At 34.0% G+C, this 18,434-nt stretch overlaps 3 protein-coding genes across 6 annotated transcripts; all 3 read left to right on the top strand.

Moving 5' to 3' along the window:
* Window positions 1–1,970: 1,970 nt before the first annotated feature.
* Window positions 1,971–6,584, top strand: LOC105799169 (uncharacterized). 2 transcript variants are annotated; one of them, XM_052621327.1, is made up of 12 exons: window positions 1,971–2,286; window positions 2,374–2,666; window positions 2,929–3,033; window positions 3,120–3,171; window positions 3,275–3,594; window positions 3,710–4,157; window positions 4,240–4,340; window positions 4,482–4,525; window positions 4,613–4,805; window positions 5,156–5,300; window positions 5,411–5,535; window positions 6,300–6,584. In XM_052621327.1, exons 1-12 carry the CDS (start codon window positions 2,241–2,243, stop codon window positions 6,450–6,452), a joined length of 2,025 nt encoding a protein of 674 aa, XP_052477287.1. In that variant the 5' UTR covers window positions 1,971–2,240; the 3' UTR covers window positions 6,453–6,584. The 2 variants fall into 2 exon arrangements, with proteins under 2 accessions (XP_052477287.1, XP_012485033.1); XM_012629579.2 differs by having other exon boundaries at window positions 1,972–2,286; window positions 3,120–3,189.
* A 630-nt stretch (window positions 6,585–7,214) lies between these two features.
* On the top strand, window positions 7,215–13,467 carry LOC105799171 (uncharacterized). 2 transcript variants are annotated; one of them, XM_012629586.2, is made up of 10 exons: window positions 7,215–7,389; window positions 8,569–8,653; window positions 9,552–9,626; window positions 9,711–9,747; window positions 11,087–11,170; window positions 11,294–11,354; window positions 11,450–11,556; window positions 12,015–12,080; window positions 12,724–12,788; window positions 12,900–13,467. In XM_012629586.2, coding segments are annotated over exons 1-10 (669 nt in total). In that variant the 5' UTR covers window positions 7,215–7,301; the 3' UTR covers window positions 12,901–13,467. The 2 variants fall into 2 exon arrangements, with proteins under 2 accessions (XP_012485040.1, XP_012485038.1); XM_012629584.2 differs by lacking the exon at window positions 12,724–12,788 and having other exon boundaries at window positions 7,216–7,389.
* Window positions 13,468–14,875: 1,408 nt separating this feature from the next.
* LOC105799170 (uncharacterized) lies at window positions 14,876–17,456 on the top strand. Of its 2 annotated transcripts, XM_012629583.2 has the most exons (6): window positions 14,876–15,077; window positions 15,333–15,687; window positions 16,200–16,249; window positions 16,346–16,398; window positions 16,478–16,913; window positions 17,011–17,456. In XM_012629583.2, exons 2-5 carry the CDS (start codon window positions 15,452–15,454, stop codon window positions 16,898–16,900), a joined length of 762 nt encoding a protein of 253 aa, XP_012485037.1. In that variant the 5' UTR covers window positions 14,876–15,077; window positions 15,333–15,451; the 3' UTR covers window positions 16,901–16,913; window positions 17,011–17,456. The 2 variants fall into 2 exon arrangements, with proteins under 2 accessions (XP_012485037.1, XP_012485035.1); XM_012629581.2 differs by having other exon boundaries at window positions 16,478–17,456.
* The last annotated feature ends 978 nt before the right edge of the window (window positions 17,457–18,434 follow it).

Raw genomic sequence — 18,434 nt, 5'->3', positions numbered from 1 at the left:
TCGTCATTAATCTCTACTTCGAGATTCTTTAAATAATTAAGAAGGGTAACAAACTCACTAATATGAGCTGTAATAGGCTCACCTTCAACCATTTTGAACGTGTAGAGACGTTGTTTTTAGGGGTGAGTATTCAATTGAGTCGAGTCGAATCGAGTCAAAAAATTCCAGTTAATTGAGTTGACGAATCATATTTTAGCAACCGAACTCAATTTGAATTTTTTTCAAATCGAATCGAATTGAGTGAAAAAATTTTGAGTTAAGTCGAGTCGAGTTAACGAATCATATTATTTATACTTAATGTTGTATTTATATTGACCAATTATTTAACTAGTAGATGAAGTACAAGATTATTTAACTACATAAACAATATAATTGTTTTACCTTTTAACTTATGAGCAAATATTTATCAAAACAACGTAATTTTGCCTTTTAACTTTAGAAAATATAAATATTTATCAAAACGACATAGTTTTGTCTTTTCTTATTTGGATTTTCAGATAACTCGAATTGTGTAATTCACATTTGAGTTAAGCCAAAAAACTTAATTTTTTATTCGAGTTGATCCGAATAACTTGATTAACTCAAATAACTTGAACTATTTAATTCAAAATTTAAAATTTTTATCTAGTTTTTCGAATCGAATCAGATTTTGCTCACCCTTAGTTGCTTTAATACTAACTTGTTGGCCAATGATCTTGTCATGTACAAGGCTTCCAGTTTCGTCCATTATATATATGTTATTTTCTCATTTCAAAACCTCCTATAACACATTGTTTGTTAGGCATAATTGAATTGTGGGTAGAGCTTCTTTTTTTTTTTTTATATAACCTATCCCATTTTGTTTGTTCCATGTCGTCAGGTTTCCTCTTTGTAAAGATCCTCTCAGGTCACTTTAGACCAAAATTGCTAACATACGAACTTGCCATAGATTGAAATTTGCGATGTCGTCGAACTTATCGATATCAAACCTTGATGCTGCCATCTCTGAACGGGTTGAATGCATAAATCGAACTAGCTTTGATACCAATTCGTAGGGAATAAACCTGTGTATGCAACGAACAAGTAAATAAATTAAAATCGAGAAGATCGAACACATAAATTTTATATGAAAAAACTCCTCAAAAGATGATAAAAAGCCACAGACAAAAGGAGATTTCATTATAATAATTGAGAGTACAAGAGATTGAGAGAATTAAAGGAAAACCCAAAGCCCACAAGAAAAACCTTTCAAAACAAAGAACATAATTTTCTCAATCTAAATATTTCTGTTGTGTATAAACTTAGAGTAACTAAGACCTATTTATAGGCTGAAATCTGTAGTGTATTTGACTAGAATAACTCTAGGTTAATCTGAGTTTAAGTGAAAAATTAAAAATAGAGTTTAACCGAGAGAAGAAAAGTTCGAAAAACTTGGACTGCTTGTCATCACGTTGTGGCGTGACTTAATATGTCATCGAGGCGTGAGAAACCGTTGCGTTGTTGGGACGGAGCTTTGTTGCTTGTCGGGACGAAATGACCATCGTGTCGTTGAAACGAATGTGCTGCTCGTCAAGAAGTCACGAGCTATTTGATCAAACTAAGAGGCATTCTACAAAAGTGCCACTCAACCCTTAAAATGCTTTGGGTTGGGCATTGGTGGCTATGAATGTAGAAAAAAAGATTTCATTTATAATATTTTGACTTTTGATGTTGCATATAATTTAAATTTTTAATTTTTTTTACTAGAAATTATGTGCCACGTCACCACCAAGTTGTAATTAAATTTAACGGACTTGATGGAAAGTGTTGGACCTAAAACTAAAATGATGAAAATGATAAGTAAAAGCATTAATTGAGCAATAAAAATAAAGGGATTAATTCTGCACAAACTGAACACTACAGGGACTATTCTCAAGATTATACCTATAAATAAACCCTCAATTGGCGGGCTAAAATTCCAGGTCTGCTTTTATCTCTTTCGGATCTGGAGTCGATGCTCTGAAGACCAAGAAAAAAAAAACCCTCTCTTTCCGAACATAAACTTCTAAAACGGCTCCATAAAAGGAAAAAAAAAAAAAAAACTTCTTGACAAATTCTTGTTTTTTTGCAAAACTTTTGATTTTGCTTTTTAGATTTTGAAATACTGTTTTAGATAGAAAAATTGGGTATATGTAATTTTGGTGGATTTAATTGATTCTGATAATCAATTTTCATTTATTTGAAACAAATGTTTGAAAGCAATAATCTCAGCGTTCAAAGCAATGGAAGAGTCTGATTTTTTTCAGGATGAGCCGGTTGTAACCCAAGGTTAGAAAAAAAAAAGCCTTCAATTCTTTGTCGTTCTTCTGTTTCCTTCTTTTGGTTGTTTCAATTAGATTGTGAATCGGTTTGTAGCTCGGGCTGGTGCCAAGTTTCAACCCAAGTTTAAACGTAAAGCTAAAGATGGAACCTCTGGCTCAATCCCTTCAAAACCCCCTGTAATCTTGAAGGATGTGGCCACGACGGTAGCATCCGCAGCCATTAATGCAGTTCAAGTTGTGGAACCCGACAACGTTGTAGATGACAGTAAGGTCTCCCAAGTAATAAACCCATCCCAAGTAACTGTTACAGGTTCTCTGCTTGCTGAGGTTGCCGTTCCGAATTGTTGCAATGATACGAATTCGAGCTTTGAAAGAACAGTTGGGGAGGTAAAAGAAAAACTATAGTTTGTATCTCATTAGTAATTATATTATATGATCCTCCATGGATCCTCATATATATATTAACATTAAATTGTGAGGCAATATCTATAGTCACACTCAAGTCCGAGTTCAAGTAACATAGAATAGTACTATTGGCGAATTTGTGTGTTTTTTTTAGAGGTTGTGTAAATTATTTGGTAGATTTTGGCACATAGATTTCATCTGAAGGGAAAAGGAAAAATAGTTAACATGTTGGCATTATTTTCAGAATGCAGACTTATATTTTGGGTTGGAATGTCTTGATCCATTACTTACTCAGTCTTCGACTAATGATGGAGATAATCGGGCTGATCATGAAAGAACTGGGACAGAGGTGAAGATCAGTACTTCCGTAGAAGTTTTAAAGTTTCTTGTTTGTATTTACTACCTTGGATTAATTTAGTTCGACTATTTATTTAGTTTCAGGAAGCAGGAGTCTTTCCTGATGTTGATACTCAAGATATTATGTTTGGTATGACAACTGCCTCTGGTATGTGATAGATAGGTTACTATGTTATTCGCGACTTCTCTGCAGGACTTTTTTGTGCCTTTCTGATATCTTTGTTGATGTTCAGGAAGGCGTACTGAAAAATTCAAACCCAAGCCTAGGCTACAAACTAGTGTACCTGCCTCACCGCCTACTGTGGTTGAGTGGGTTATGCATCCTGCAACTGCTCGGTTTGTTCCTTCTGAAACAGCATTTAAAGAGGGCTCAATTCCTGACTTTCCATCCGATCATGTTCCCAATTGCGCACCTGTGGATTTAGGTTCTTTTATTCCACCAGATCCTTCTACCTCTGAATGTCCGGTGAATGAGGAACTGGCAAACCTTGCAGTATCTTCTAATGCAGGTGTTGATCTTTCTGGAGATGTCCCTGACATGCCTACAGAAGTGGTATTCTTTTCTCTCCCACAACTCTTCCTGTATCTAATCTTGGACATGGATAAAACTCGTTTCAAAGTTTCATTATCCGATGCTATCCTGCTTATGTTCCTCTGTTGGTTTTTAGATTTCTACCATCATGGAAAGGAACGCTTCTCTAGTATCAAATCCTTCTCGAGAGTCCAAACAGTCTTCGACTGGAGGTGAGGTGAATGGAGAGGGGAAAGCAAGAAAGCAGTTGAGAGAGCAGGTGACTACTCCACATAATGTTGATGATCTCGAGGATGGGACTTGTAATGACGATGGCCTAGATGCTGAACTCCCCAGTTATTATGCTATCGATGAGGATAAAGACGACAATGATGATGATGAATTTAATGTGGAGCATGCATCTCCAAAGAGGAGAACTTCTAAGAGGTCAAAGAAACCAGTGAATGAAAGTGAAAAACCTCCTCGAAAACGTAGGAAAGCTAATGAAGCTCAGAAGCATAAGAAAGCCAATGAAGCATCAGATAATCCAGAAAAAGAACAGCGGAAGAAATTTTCTCATTCAACTCGTAGAAAGAGGAGATTTGGTTGTTACAACATCTAGGCATTAAAGTTGTGAGACATTGTTTGTTATATATTTTCCACTAAAATGTCTGTTTTATTTTCCAGTGGATGAGTCTTTACTAACCACGCCAGAGGACGAAATTGACTTTGCAAAGGTGGCCTTGAAGGATCTCATTCTATTAGCAGATTATAAGGAGCGGATAGCGGTACATGTTCTGTCTTTGTATAAAAGATACCATACTTCCCCCAACCCTGCAAAGACTTTTAGCATTAGAATATTAGTGTTTTATCTTTTCTGATGCATTGCTACTGTTCTATTCATGACCTATATCTGTCATGTTATACAGAAGAAAGAGGCGAAAGCATTAAAAGAACCTTTGACCGATCAAAGGTACATGAATTTTTCATTTTCGTAATCATTTCCAACATTGTGTGCAGTCCATTGATTTATGGTTTTGGTTATATTATTTTTGTGCAGTACCCAAAAGAGATTGAATGAGGAAAATGCTCGTGATGAAGAAAGCTCTATTGCTTCAGAACAAGACCAAGGTATTATGGATGATCAAGTCAATGGTAGCGCCCAATCAGACATCTACTTTAATTACCAGACTCTCATGACAAAAGAACCCAGAGCAAGATGGTCAAAACAAGACACAGAGTTGTTTTATGGGGTATGTGCTTGAAGAAATTTTCATCTTTGTTGCTTCCAATAGAAACTAACTAAACTTTATATCAATGAAGTAAAAAAAAATTAAAAAAGAAAAAAATGTTTTTCCTTTTTTATGCGTGTGTCCGTGTTGCTACAAATTTGTTTCGGTTTAGGTATGGAAAAATTGTATTTGGACCATTGTTGGCATATTGGTCGGGAGGACGTGTCTCTGGATCAGTGTGGTAAAGTTATTTTGAATCCTGTTTTTAAGGTGTTATGAAGAGACATAGGTTTGCAGGATACTTTTGATGACTATTAAGAATGAGCTTATGATCTGATTTTTCACATGATATTTGGTGTAATGCATTTTAGGCTATTCGGCAATTTGGACCTGATTTTTCATTGATACAACAACTTTTTCCTGGAAGAAGTCGTCATCAGATCAAGCTAAAATTTAAGAATGAAGAGCGTCGATCTCCATTTAAACTTTCAGAGGCTTTAGCAAGTCGTGCCAGCGGTGAAGTTCCTTTTTTGTTGTCTTTGCATCAAATACTTCACCAATCTTATTATTGTCAGCTCTGCATGCTTACAAAATAGTGTGTAGTAATATTATAAAATATTTTGCAGATCATTCCTATTTTGCAAAGGTGATCGAGCAGTTGCAACAAGTTTCTGGTGCAGATCCGGAGGCTCATGGAGATGTTTCCAATGATTTAACACGTGAAGAGGAAGAGGTCACTCCCGAAAATAATGTAAGCTTACTTTTCTTTTACTATCATTATTTTTTTCATAGGATAATAATCTACAGTGATGCTATGGTGATGCGGAGACAGTGTGTGCTGCACATGTTGAGCAGTTCATATGTCCCACCTGAGGAATATGAATCGATGGGAATGGGTATATGTGTTTACAAGGATTTGATATTGCAAAATTGTTGAGAACATAGAAAGTGATAAGGACCTATGTTACTCGGATACTCTAGTATGTTTTAATAATGTATTTTGAGGGTTGTAGGAAGATCGTAATACTAATGCATGTGTCGGATAGTGTTGGTACAGAATGGCTATATGCATTTGCAAGGGTTTAGTATTGTAAAGTTGTAATGAACTTAGGAAGCGATGAACACCTTATTACTCAGACTCGGGTATGTTTACTTTTTTTTTTCCCTAGATTACCATGTATTTTGAGGATTCTTGGAAGATCGTATTTTCATACTCATGTCCAGATATGTGTTGGACACATGAAGAGTTTGGAGCAATATAGATAAATCGAAAACTATTCAATCCCATCGATGAGCATAAACATTCGATCTAGATAATGTCTAATCTCTTCATGTATTTCACATTATGGCTCATTTACTCCCTTCTTGCTAATCACAACCATGCTCCATTTATGTTCCTGTTCTTTGATTGGGGTTGAAATAATCTCACAGTTATGGTATGATTATTTGATAAGGGAACTTAGATGGATCGCTTATTCGTTGATTAAATTCTGCATCATCTTCATGTACTTGCAGGAGGAAGCGGCGAAACCCAAGCAGGATGAGGATGTAGCAGTTGGAGATCAAGAAGCTGATATTACCCAAGACCATAGTAGTTTGAAGTCCAATGAAATGGACGATGAGGATGATGATGATGAAATATTGAATTCATATCAAAGTGCATTTTAGGAATCCAAACCCCGAAAGGTAGTGTAGATTTTCTTAAAATGTTGGAAGAAATCACAGAAGTGAACATATTGATTTTTTCTTAAAACTATGTTTATTTTAATGGTATATTTAAGCTTTTAAAATTTAGATCCAGCTTGTATGTTATAAAAGAAACATAAAATTATATATTTAACAAATCTCATAAAAGTATGAAAATAATGAAATAAATTAAAATTTTGGATTTGGTAAAAAATAAAAATTCCTTTCAGTTTTCACGAAAGAAAAATAATAATAAAAAAGGGAAGTATGAAATATCAAACACGTTTTGTAGTTAAATGGTGACATGAACAATTTTGTAATGAAAAATTAGCGAAATGATCCACGGAAGGAATTTGTTGGAATAACATGAACAATTTGAGGATTGAATTATAATGTTTTAAAATTTGAGGAATTAATCTTTTAACTTCATATGGGTTAAATTCAAGAATAAAATTTGTAGCCAAAGACACTTTGGCCGATATGGTTAAATTAGATATGGAGTTAATTTTGTTGGTAGTAATTTGGATGAAATATATTTAATATTTTTCTAAAAAGATATAATTTTAAAAATGATAATTCTTTTGTTGAACAAATATCTCACAAGTCTAGTTTAACTTATTATTTTTAACTTAAATTCAAATATAATCGAATTTATTTTTCTCAAAATCAACTTTTATGTAAAATTAAAATAAATTACGAATAGTGTCGCTAGGCGGAAGAAAAAAGTAAAATAAAAGTTAGGCCAATTGCCCAATTGGCGGTAGGCAGACAGATTATTAAGTTTTATTTTGTTCGTCCTTGTCGAGCGACGAAGCTTCGCTTGTATTGCTTATGATGCGTCGCTCTGCATCTAAGAAAGCCGGTCAGCCCAATTCAACCAATTCCATTAACTTTTCTCCCTCCGATCTCTTTCGCACCGGTAATTCTCTCTCTCCCTCTCTCTTTTAATTTTATGGTTGATTTTGAAAATGATTTAATTAAGAACGAAAGCGCGTTTATGTAATTTTGGTGGATTTGATTGATACGATGAGCTATCATGAAATTTAGTTTAGTAAGTAGAAAGATTGGGGTTGTAGGTGTGAAATTAATTTCGGGAAAATGATTGAACGGAATTGAAAATCAACGAGAGAAATCCTTAGATTACTGGATTGGAAGGCGAAATCTCGTGTTTAATCTTCGAACACAACACTCCTGTTAATTTTAAGGCTAGAAAATAGCTTCATTCTTAGGGTAGTTAACTCTGAAATTGGTTTTCAAATCATGGCTTAGTTATAGAAGTTGAAGCAACTGAAGGAAATCGTTGAGCCTAACTGATAAAAATTATGTCTTGATATCAATATATATTACATCTATAATCTACTTGTTGGCAAGATGAGGCTTCTCGGCTTGGGTTAAACATAGTGGAAAATCTTCCTATCTTCGGCTCTGTCTGTTTGTTTTGTCTGACGACAAAAGGACAGGTTTGATTTCAGCTTTAGATTCTATCAAACTTCAAAGTATGGCTAGCAGATATTCTAATTACGAGCAGGAGAAGATAATTAGCAGTTCCTCATTGGAGTAGAAGTCAACTAGTAATCAATTCTTTTTAATTGAAATGAGAAATAGCGGCAGATTATATGCAATCTGAACTGGTTCTGGAGCACATGTGGAGGTCTTACATCAAATAGGGTCGCAAGTTGCAACAAAAGCTTAATAATTTGACTTGAAGCTCCAGTGGGTTTTCAGAAAAAAAATATGCATTTAGAAATTTCAAAGAGCAAGAACAGGTACAGAACTCAGCGATAGGGGTTTACATGAGAACTATACAGTGTTTTTGAGTTCCAAAAACTAATTTGTTAAACCAAGCATACTCTCTAATCTAGGAGACCAATCGTAACAAGCTTAATAGTTGGTTCTTAAAATACTTCATTGACATGTAATTTACCTGAGCCTACCTTGAAAGATGACATAAAATTCTTAATCCTTGCATGAGACTTGAGACCTCATTGTAGATGATGTAGCTAGAATGCTTTTAACATTTATTTATTGCTCAAGTTTATTATCTAAGTTGTTGTAAGACTACGTAGTAAATGAATTGACACTGTTCTGTATTTCTCAGCTTCAAGTAGGGCATCTTCAAAAGAGATGGAACGGATTGACAACCTGTTTCATTCTTATGCCAATACATCTCTTGGTATGATTGAGTAAGTACTTAGTAGCACATGTTCAATTTGTGATATTGGTCTTACCTTGTAATTTTGGAGAGATTTCTTTGGTATCTTGTGGATTTTGATAATTACTAATATATTGGATTACCATATTCTAGATAGTTTTGCTTGTTGAAAATTTGTAAACACCTGTCAATATCATTGAAGTTAGGTCCTATATAGTGATTAAACCATATGAATTTTGCTCACTTGTCATTCGTATAGGTTTTACTATTTTAAGGATCTTATTGTTAGCCCCATGTTGAATTTGTAGGCTTTTGCAAGTACATTTCTATCTGAATAAATAGTTGCAAAAGCAAGGAAGAACATATATCTCACTTGCGACAAGTTTTGGAGGTGCTGAAAAAAGAGGAGCTTTTTTGGAATTTGAATAAATGTTTTTGGGGTTTTATCAGACAATAAATTGCTCCAAAATCTAAGAATTCAAGCTAACTGGTTTTTTATGCACTAGCTTCCATGTAGCTTGGACTCTGTAGTGAGTGCTAGATGTAGATATGTTTCCAACAAGGATATAGTTATCTTTCCTAAGTTTTTTCTTGGAAGTTTAGTACACCATAGGTATGTCAATTAGGTATGGTGCTTTGGGAAATTGAAGAGTTAGAACAACTTATAATAGAAGTGCCCAAATAATAATGGAATAAGTTTAGGCGGTCATATACAAATAATATCAGTAACTTTTTTCTAGAAATTCTTAATACTATCAAACGACTCCTGTGTAAAGCTAAAATACTGATGTTGAAAAATGAATTATGTTTTTTTGTATATGATCTTTAAAATGATGGATATTAAAAATTGATGTTATCATTATAGAAATCATTGTACTTTTGACTATTTTTGAAATGCATTGTAATGTTATGATGCATTATTTGAGCAGCCCAGAAGGGATTGAAACTTTATGTTCTGATATGGAAGTTGATCACACAGATGTTAGGATCTTGATGCTTGCTTGGTAAGTTTCGCATAGATTCATCTGATGATCCATTTGTAACTTCTAGTTTAAGCTTTTGTGTTAAATGCTACATTTCCATGGCAGGAAAATGAAAGCAGAAAAACAAGGATACTTCACCCTGGTAAGAATTTTTGTTTTACCATCTTCATTTGCTTTTATTTCAAAAGGCAAGTTTTGTCTATTATATTTTCATTGAATAAGATAACTATTAGGTTGATTGTCCTTTATTTATTGTCATACCATGTGAGTCCAAAAACTCACTGCTTGACTCTTAAAGATTCGTATCAATGATTGTCCCAATTCGTATCAATAATTTGAAGAGCTTCTTCATGAGTAAAAATTGAAGCATGATTCATATCAATGGCTGTCCTAACTTTGCTTTTATGTACAACTTTACTTGATAGATTTCTTCTTCAAGATTATCAACGCCTTTAACCAGTACAGAATAGTAAATTTTCTAAACTGTTCCACCTTCCTTTTCTTCAACTTGATTAACTAGCTCCCTTACCTTTCTCCCTTAGTGTTTTGACTATGAATCCTTGACTTCTTCCTACACCATCCTCAATTGAAACTCCCCCTTCAATGGCAACAACACAACATAAACTTAATAATAAAAAAATTCATCAAAGTTTAAAGTTAAGGTTCATGAAAAGAAGGTAGAATGTCACGGTTCAAGCTAGATTTCTTCCCCTTCTAGTTGACCGAATATAGGTGACTTCTCTCAATTTTTCTCTCCTCCCTTTCAATAGCAAAAGGTTAAAATAGTTTTCTCACTCAAATAAGAATGGAAATCTAAGGATTTAACCACTTGAAGGTCACAATTTAAGCCTCTCTTTTTTTACTTTCTAGTTTAGCTGATTCTTTGTAAAGCTTTCTCTCTAATTTTTCTTTGTTCTTCTCACTCCTCCTTTTCTTTCTTTTCTCCTATTGTCTAGAATAATCTCACACTCCCTTACCCCCTACAACAGTTGGCTGCCCCGTGAACAATGCGGGGAATGTTGTCATCTCCTTAAGATGACACTTAGCCCTTTTACTTTCGTGGTTTAACAGCCTTTTGACACCTAGCTTTCATATATATGTTTTACCTTAATAAATTAACTATTGTTAGCTTAAATATTACCCCCAACCGATTAACTTAGTTGTTTAAATCTTGAGTTGATTTGATTAGTATCTAATCTTTATGATTTAATCACTATATCTATGAGTTGTGAAAATGTCTAGTTTCTCAACAAAAAACGCATTTTGTAGACTGAAGTTTCTTCTTCTTAATGCAGTTATGATTCCTCAGAGTATCATAATAACATGGATATATGTTGGCTGATGCATTATGTTTGGCGCAATTAATATACTTGTTCCTTAAATTCCAAGCTCTCTATGAATATATATATGTATTTTTGTGTTTTTATATGTTTTTAGTTAAATTATATGTTCAAAAATGGATTAGAATCTTACCTTTATAGGAGGAATGGCGAAGAGGAATGAAAGCACTGAGAGCTGACACTGTAAGTAAATTAAGGAAGGCCCTGCCAGAGCTAGAAAAAGAGGTAGAAAATTCTAAACAACTTGATATCTGAAAGCATGCATGATATTCAGTAGGCTTGTTTCACATGAACTATAATTGAGGGGTATGCTATGAAAGTGCTGATGCTCTGTCTCATATTAAATAGGTCAAGAGACCATCAAACTTTGAGGATTTCTATTCCTATTCATTCTGCTATTGCCTGACAGGTATTATGATAATACTATGATACCTAGTGTGGATGCTTAAATACCTTTTTTTCCTGATAGCACTCCCCCTGACTTCCTCAAATTTACTGCTGCAGAGGAGAAACAAAAGAGTATAGATATAGAGAGCATATGTCAATTGCTGGATCTTGTTTTAGGATCCCATTTCCGAGCGCAAGTTGACTATTTTATTGAGTATTTGAAGGTGGGTTGCTACTATTGTTAAATGCAACCTTGGAAATTGTAGATGTTTATGCTTCACATTCTTGATTTCCGGGATGTTACTGTTTATATGTGCACAATCTCATCTGGTATTGTGGGGGAGTGAGTTCATTTCAGTTTTAGCTGCTAGGATTTTGGAATCTATTTTGTTAAATGATTCTGTGCAGTCTATATTCATATGGATCACATTGTTATACTGATGAGCTCTTCAAAATATTCTGTGGAAAATAGGGTTATTGTTTTAACGTTATATTTAATCTTTGAGCTTTAAGTGGTTGCTGAAATGATCATTGAATCTGACAACTTGATATGCTAGATTATGGAAACAATTTGCCCATTTCTAATGTGGTGCTATATATGTGGTGCTATGTTTCTTAAGTTATCCATCCAGATTAGAGGAAGAGAAAATATCCTCTTACTATTCTTGTGTTGTTAATGCAGATTCAGAGTGATTATAAGGTCATAAACATGGATCAATGGATGGGTTTTTTTCGGTTCTGCAATGAGGTACCTCAAAGTTTATCTTTGTCATGGAATTTTCTATTCTGTTACCCATGTGTAGATGTTCCCTTATTTAAAAAAGAAAATATAGGGGAAGTGAATAGTTCTGTGCATTTCTTAAGATATGCTCACACAGACATCACTTTGTGAAAGAAAAAAAAAAAAATCTGGAGTGACTGAATTATACCAGTATCTTTCAAATGGATACTTTTAGTTAATAATTATTGGGAATGTGATGCCATATTCAGTACATTCAAAAATGAAGACATTAACAGCAATTTGGTAGTATGCGGTACAAATTCCATGGCATATTTGTAGACTAAGGGTGGGTTTGGATGGGCGATTGGGTGCGGTGCGTTGCGTTTAGTTTACTTTTTGTTTCACGCTACAGTATCACTACGGTGTCTAATCTCACCGCCACCGCTGTTTTTACACTAACTACAGGTAAACGTACCGCCCATCCAAACTCACCCTAAGATAAGAGAGGAGACTGAAGGGGTGCCCTCTCTTTCTGCAGATTTTGGGTTATAATTGATTCCCTGCTCATGAGAGCTCTTTTCTCTGAGTACTTTTTCTTTTTCATTGATAGATTTCTTTATATTTTGTGCTGGATGAGATTTCTAAACCGCTTGGTATACTTTTTCTTTAGTGGTTAAAATTTCCAGTTCTTGCAACAACACTTTCTCTGGCAGAAAAAATTGAAGAATACAAATGGTAGGAACTGGTTGATGTTTCCAGTTCTATATGTTGTTGTAGAATAGATCCGCCTTATGTTAATAATTGAGGAAGTGCTTACCTTATTTCCGTTTTTTATGTTTTTAACAGATAAGTTTCCCGGACTTCAGTAATTATAATCCGGACCTTGCTTGGCCATTGATCCTGGATAATTTCGTAGAGTGGATGCAGTCGAAGCAGACCTGAAATTATTTGGTTTGGTCAACTTCTCAGCTGTAACCTCCATCTATCTATATAAAGGCTGGTGCTTTAAAGTTTAAACTCCCCCTTTTCTTTGCTCCCTTTTTCTAGAGCCTTATGTAGATTTCCCGATAGGGTATAAATTAGTCAACTTGAAAGATTTTGCAAGCACACCATTCTTTAATCAAAACTGTTGTGAATAATTTGTTGTCAGGAATGTTTGTATTGCGGATTTTTTTTTTTGAAAACATGAAAGTCTTATCCAAAACCGACCTTCCAAAATTACCTCTTCTTGTTACAAATGTATTGGGGAGTCTCAATATATTGAATTGTAGCACCCATCAGTAATACTTCTAAACTGTGGTCTAACTAGATTTATTATAGTAAAATGTCTTCATCTTCAATGCAGTTGGATTGTGATGTTATATTATGAACAAAACTATATTTATCAGATTAAGACATCTTAGATTTGTTCAAATTTTATTCTGATTCTTTTCATATTTCATAAATTTAGCTCCTGTTGACCTAGAGCTACTTTTTTCATAAATCTCCCTGGAAGGTATTGGCTTTATTGCAGGCATGCCTAAGCTACGATGCTAAGCTATGTTACCAGCACATGGTTGCGTGTCAGACACGGGTATGTGTCCTACACGGGTATGTTCAGTTTTTTTTAAGGATTTTCCTGTACTTGGAGGGTCTTTGGAGTATCATATCTTCATGCTTATGTCCAAATATATATCAGACACGGATATTTTAAGAAAAATGAAGAGTTGTAGTAACTTAGATACCAGGCTCCTGCAACCATTAAGAATGATCTTAAGAGGATGGATCTGGATTGTAGCAACATTCCCAGATCACCCACTCCTTTAGAAGCTATTTTCTTCACTCAAATTGGTGAATTATACTCCTTTCATATATCCATCGCTGCAAAGACCATCCTCATCTTCAAAGATGTATCTTTTTGTACCTATATTGGACAGTAATCAGCAGCCAGCACTGCCATTTTTATGTCAAAAACAACACTCTCAGGCATAGCCATGCAATCTGTTGGACATCAGGTTCGGGCATTGTGTGAATTCCAGCAAGTAATAAATTAGCTAACTACGCCAATTCTCTGATACAATAAGCTTGAGCTACTTCATTTTGTATAACATTGATTCAGATAATTGACTTTTAAAATAGAAATTTTGCATTAAAAAATTCGAGTTGTAGTAATTTTGAACCAAAAACGAAATCAAGCTCAAATTAGGAAAAGAGTTCAATCTCATCTCTATTTCACGTTTATTTATTATCATCAATTTCCAACATTATTCAATGATAAACCCAACTTAAACTTACCATGAACGGTCAAATTTCAATTATCAAAAGTTCAGTTTATCCACTCAATTTAAAAAGAAATTAAGCTTATGTACCCTAACCTTAATTCTAAAATCAAAGTAAGACTTAACTCAGTTATTGAATTAGCTTAAAAGAGTCAATTTTAAATATAACCCTCTAATTCAATAAAATCGATGCCCAGTGAGTTCAAAATTGATTGTCCTAATAGATTTAGGTGTCTACATACTGCATTACTTTTATTTCTATAACTTTTTCCTTTAAATACTTAATGTTTATATAATTTTATTTAAGTAACCAAAATAAAAATAACTTCAAAGTTAGATGATCAAAATAAAAGTATAAACATATTATGTTGCGTGTACAGTCAACTGCCTTTTTAGATTTAATATTTGGGCGACTAAAATGAAGATGCCTTAAAAATTTAGTGACAAAATTGCAAGAATTTCTTTTAAATGACCAACCTGAAAGTATTCTAAAAGTTGGGTGACCAACTGAGTAGTTTAACCGTATAAATACAGCATTTATTAACCCTAATAGTCCCTCTCTCTCGTCTCTACAAATCAGTTTTTTTTTCTTCTCTTCTCATCGCAGTTCTCACCCACCGCCGTGTCCGCTGGTTTTTTCCGGATCTGACCCGTACCCCGTGTCGGATCGCGTCGACTCAGGTACAGCACCCCAAATTGCCGAGTCCGGGCAACGAAGGTGGCATGGTGTGTGAACTGTGAACAGAGTGTTTAAGAGTTGAATACGGTATTATACACCGCATTTTAATTTCCCTTTTCAACACAGTTTGTTTATTTATTTTCTTTTGAGATTAATGCTTGTGACATGACAAACCTGTCTGATTATGCAACAAACTTTGTTCCTTTGCTGATTGTTTCTTCTTCTAAGTTCTCTATCTTAGTACAAAATCCATTACCAACAAAAATAATTGATTTTTTTTCCATTTCATTTAAATCTTTCCTTTTATTTCTTCAACTTCTTTTTTTTTGGTCATTTTTATAGATGAAGTATTATGGAGCTTGAAGAACTAAGAAAAACTTGCTATTAGCAATTAAAGTTTCAAGCTTAAAAATGGGTATGATATGGTCCTGACTGCATAAGCTACTGTCCCTAGCATTGGTATGTTTCGCGCCAGAAGTATTTGTGCTCGATTCTCAACCCATTTCAAGACAAGACCCTTCTGCAGCAGCATCAAAGATGGCAAGAACAAGAAGAAGAACAACATCGACATTGTTGATGGCAAGATTGAATCAAATGTGAGCACTTTCAATGAGTCGTATCGTCAGCTTGACAATCTTGACTTCTTGACTGCTGCTAAGATCCTCTTCACTCATCCACCAAAGAAAAAGAAATTTGGGTATTACTCTCTGTTTTAGCATTTGCTTGAGTAATTCAATGGTAGGAGTACAAATTAAGGCTGCTAAAATTGAATAGTTTTAGCTTTTAAGTTCTTCATGGAGCATTTCGTTATACAATTGAATGTGATGAGAAGTTGATAAGATATACATGATACAGTTTGCACTTTGTATCTTTTTGTTCTCCTCAATTCCACATTTTTCTTGTTATCATTAAAAAATCAAATGGGTTTCATTTGGTTTCCTTTGTAAATTAATAGATCTTTCATCCAATCCCAACTGTCCCTGTTCTTGTTATGTTCAGTTCAATGCTCTGAATGAGTTGCAGTCCTTGCATTATTCATGAAGTTCTCAAACTCGCCATATCTTTAATCTGAGAGGCCAAGATCTTTTAAAATGATTTCAATTGAGTGAAAGCATTGTCTTCCCTCATAGTTAGTGCTTTAGTTAACTTCTTGGCATCTTTCTATAGTTGTTGGGGGACTTATGCTTCCATATTTTAATTTTATTTCAGGCTAGATTTCCATTTGGTGCAGCTTTTCTTTGCGTGCATGCCTTCATTGGGTATCTCAACTAACAAGCTTAACATCTGTTGCTTTTATATTTGGAAGATCTCTTGGTTTACTGCTGGTTTAAAAAATTATATTTGTTCTGTAACAGCTGTGTACTTGGTAGCTCAATATGCTCGCTATGAAATGAGGAAAATGGAAGCGGTAACTAAATTTTCTTTTTCGCTGCGTCTCTATCTTTAAGCTCATTTTCTTTCACCTAAAACTGTTTCATTCACCTCAGGAGCTAGAGGAGAAAAAGAAGCACGAAGAAGAAGAAGAAATGAAAAGGAAGCAAGAAGAAGAGGAGAAAGATAAAGAGGTGGAACAAATTGCGCCTGATTCAGAGCTTTTCGAGGTAAAAAGGAGACTAGGTAAGCTAGAGGAGGCAGTAAAGGAAATCGCTGTTGAGTCAAAGAAACAATCGGCAGTTAGCATAACTAAAATTCAGCAAAATGCTAGTGAACCGGGTGAAGACAAAAGTAAATCAGAGTCTAGCAGTTCTGCTGTGGTGCAAGACAAGGCTATCAAACAAAAATCTACCGGACAAATACCAAACGCTGATCCTAGCAATGCAAGAAGTGTATCACCAGATTCTGATGCTTCCCGGAAGGATCAAAAGGGTGAGAACCAGATTGGAGGACCTTCTCAAGATGCCAAAAGATGACGAGCCTTTTGTGGTATACAAACAAAACTTCTATTCTTTTTCGCTTTTTAAGAAAAGCATACAGCACTTTGACAAAGTCTATTGGGACAAATACCAAATGCTGATCCTAGCAATGCAAGAAGTGTGTCACCAGATTCTGATGCTTCCTGGAAGGATCAAAGGGTGAGAACCGGATTGGAGGACCTTCTCAAGATGCCAAAAGATGATGAAGAGCCTTTTGTGGTATACAAACAAAACTTTCGTTCTTTCTCTTTTTAAGAAAAGCATACAGCACTTGCACCAAAGTCTATTGACCCGAGGATATAGTGTGTGCTTTACTTCTCTCTAGTGGCACAGGTGATGAAGATAGGTTATCCGTTTGCATTGCTTGTAAGGGATGTCGATGTGCATAGATTGCATTCTACTCTCACCATGACAGTGTCTGACATCTAATAAGTATTTAATCATAGCGCTCATCTGCTCCTGTCTTTGATCACGGCTGCTGTTTCGAAAGTTGAACTTTCAACCATAATTGCTTGTTTTATTCCAATTTATAGTTAATGTTTTTCTACATTTAGAGGCAGGCTTTAACATCGAAGAATGCTTTACTCTGTTTTCCTGGTATAGCTTGAATGTCGTGTGCTTTTTTTCAAAGGACTTCTATTTGTTAGAGTTGGGGCATTGTTTTATTAATTCTAGTGTAAACTATCACCTAAAAGTTCCTGTTTTGGTCAATCAACTTTAAAAATTTTCAATTTAGGCACTAATGTTTAAATTTGTTCTTGTATAATAACACATCATTGCTTACATATTTAATAAGTTTGATGTTAATTCTAAATAATTCAATAAATTTAACTTTTAAATTTATAAATACTATTAATTTGATCCTCAAACTTCTTAACTAAATCTTTAACTTTTAAAATGAGGCATTCCACATCTATTAATTGTTTTATTTATAGTTGAAATTATTTAATTCGCACATGACTCTTTTGTTTATATATTTTATGAAATTAGTGCTAGAAATTAGTTAAACATCATTAAAAGTAATAGATTATATAAATTTTAAAATAGAAAATATAATAAAATTATATAAATAATTTAATATTTTTTAAAAATTTCACTTGTAGTTTTAAGTAATTTGGTAAATGATTTGAAACTAAATCAAATTATTATTGATTTGTATTGTTTATTGTGGATTTAAAGATTACAAGCAAATAATTAAAACTTATAAATGTGGGATGTCTCTTTTTTTTTTAGAAAAACAAATAACTAAAATTGACTTGGAAAACGACTTGTTAGTTGAGAGAAATTATTTTTGTTCTTTTTGGGGTTTTACAAATTTATAGACATGAGATGTCTTTATTTTAAAAATTGAAAATTTTGGTTAGAAAGTTTGAGGATTAAATTGATAGAATTTGCAAATGTGAAGGGTTAAATTTATTAAATTATTTAGAATTAGGATAAAATTGATAGATTATGTAAGTGTTGGGGACTATATGTGTTATTATATCAATTGAAAAAAGACTTTTCATTATCAATTTAACGGTAGGTGACC

This window comes from Gossypium raimondii, chromosome 9 (genome assembly GCF_025698545.1).
Source record: "Gossypium raimondii isolate GPD5lz chromosome 9, ASM2569854v1, whole genome shotgun sequence".
In the NCBI taxonomy this organism is placed as follows: Eukaryota; Viridiplantae; Streptophyta; class Magnoliopsida; order Malvales; family Malvaceae; genus Gossypium; species Gossypium raimondii.
Note: the sequence above shows the minus strand (reverse complement) of the source record. Positions and strands in the feature narration are given on the sequence as shown.

What these genes read in the sequence shown, in the direction of transcription:
- LOC105799169 (XM_012629579.2), top strand. Translation starts at nt 2,241, where the DNA reads ATGGAAGAGTCTGATTTTTTTCAGGATGAGCCGGTTGTAACCCAAG. An exon ending in TCGTAGAAAGAGGAGATTTG is followed by an intron (nt 4,158 to 4,239) that starts GTTGTTACAACA and finishes TTTATTTTCCAG; the next exon opens with TGGATGAGTCTTTACTAACC. An exon ending in ATTATAAGGAGCGGATAGCG is followed by an intron (nt 4,341 to 4,481) that starts GTACATGTTCTG and finishes CATGTTATACAG; the next exon opens with AAGAAAGAGGCGAAAGCATT.
- LOC105799171 (XM_012629584.2), top strand. Translation starts at nt 7,302, where the DNA reads ATGATGCGTCGCTCTGCATCTAAGAAAGCCGGTCAGCCCAATTCAACC. An exon ending in TGCCAGAGCTAGAAAAAGAG is followed by an intron (nt 11,171 to 11,293) that starts GTAGAAAATTCT and finishes CATATTAAATAG; the next exon opens with GTCAAGAGACCATCAAACTT. An exon ending in ATTCTGCTATTGCCTGACAG is followed by an intron (nt 11,355 to 11,449) that starts GTATTATGATAA and finishes TTACTGCTGCAG; the next exon opens with AGGAGAAACAAAAGAGTATA.
- LOC105799170 (XM_012629583.2), top strand. Translation starts at nt 15,452, where the DNA reads ATGTTTCGCGCCAGAAGTATTTGTGCTCGATTCTCAACCCATTTCAAG. An exon ending in TGCGTGCATGCCTTCATTGG is followed by an intron (nt 16,250 to 16,345) that starts GTATCTCAACTA and finishes GTTCTGTAACAG; the next exon opens with CTGTGTACTTGGTAGCTCAA. An exon ending in AAATGAGGAAAATGGAAGCG is followed by an intron (nt 16,399 to 16,477) that starts GTAACTAAATTT and finishes CATTCACCTCAG; the next exon opens with GAGCTAGAGGAGAAAAAGAA.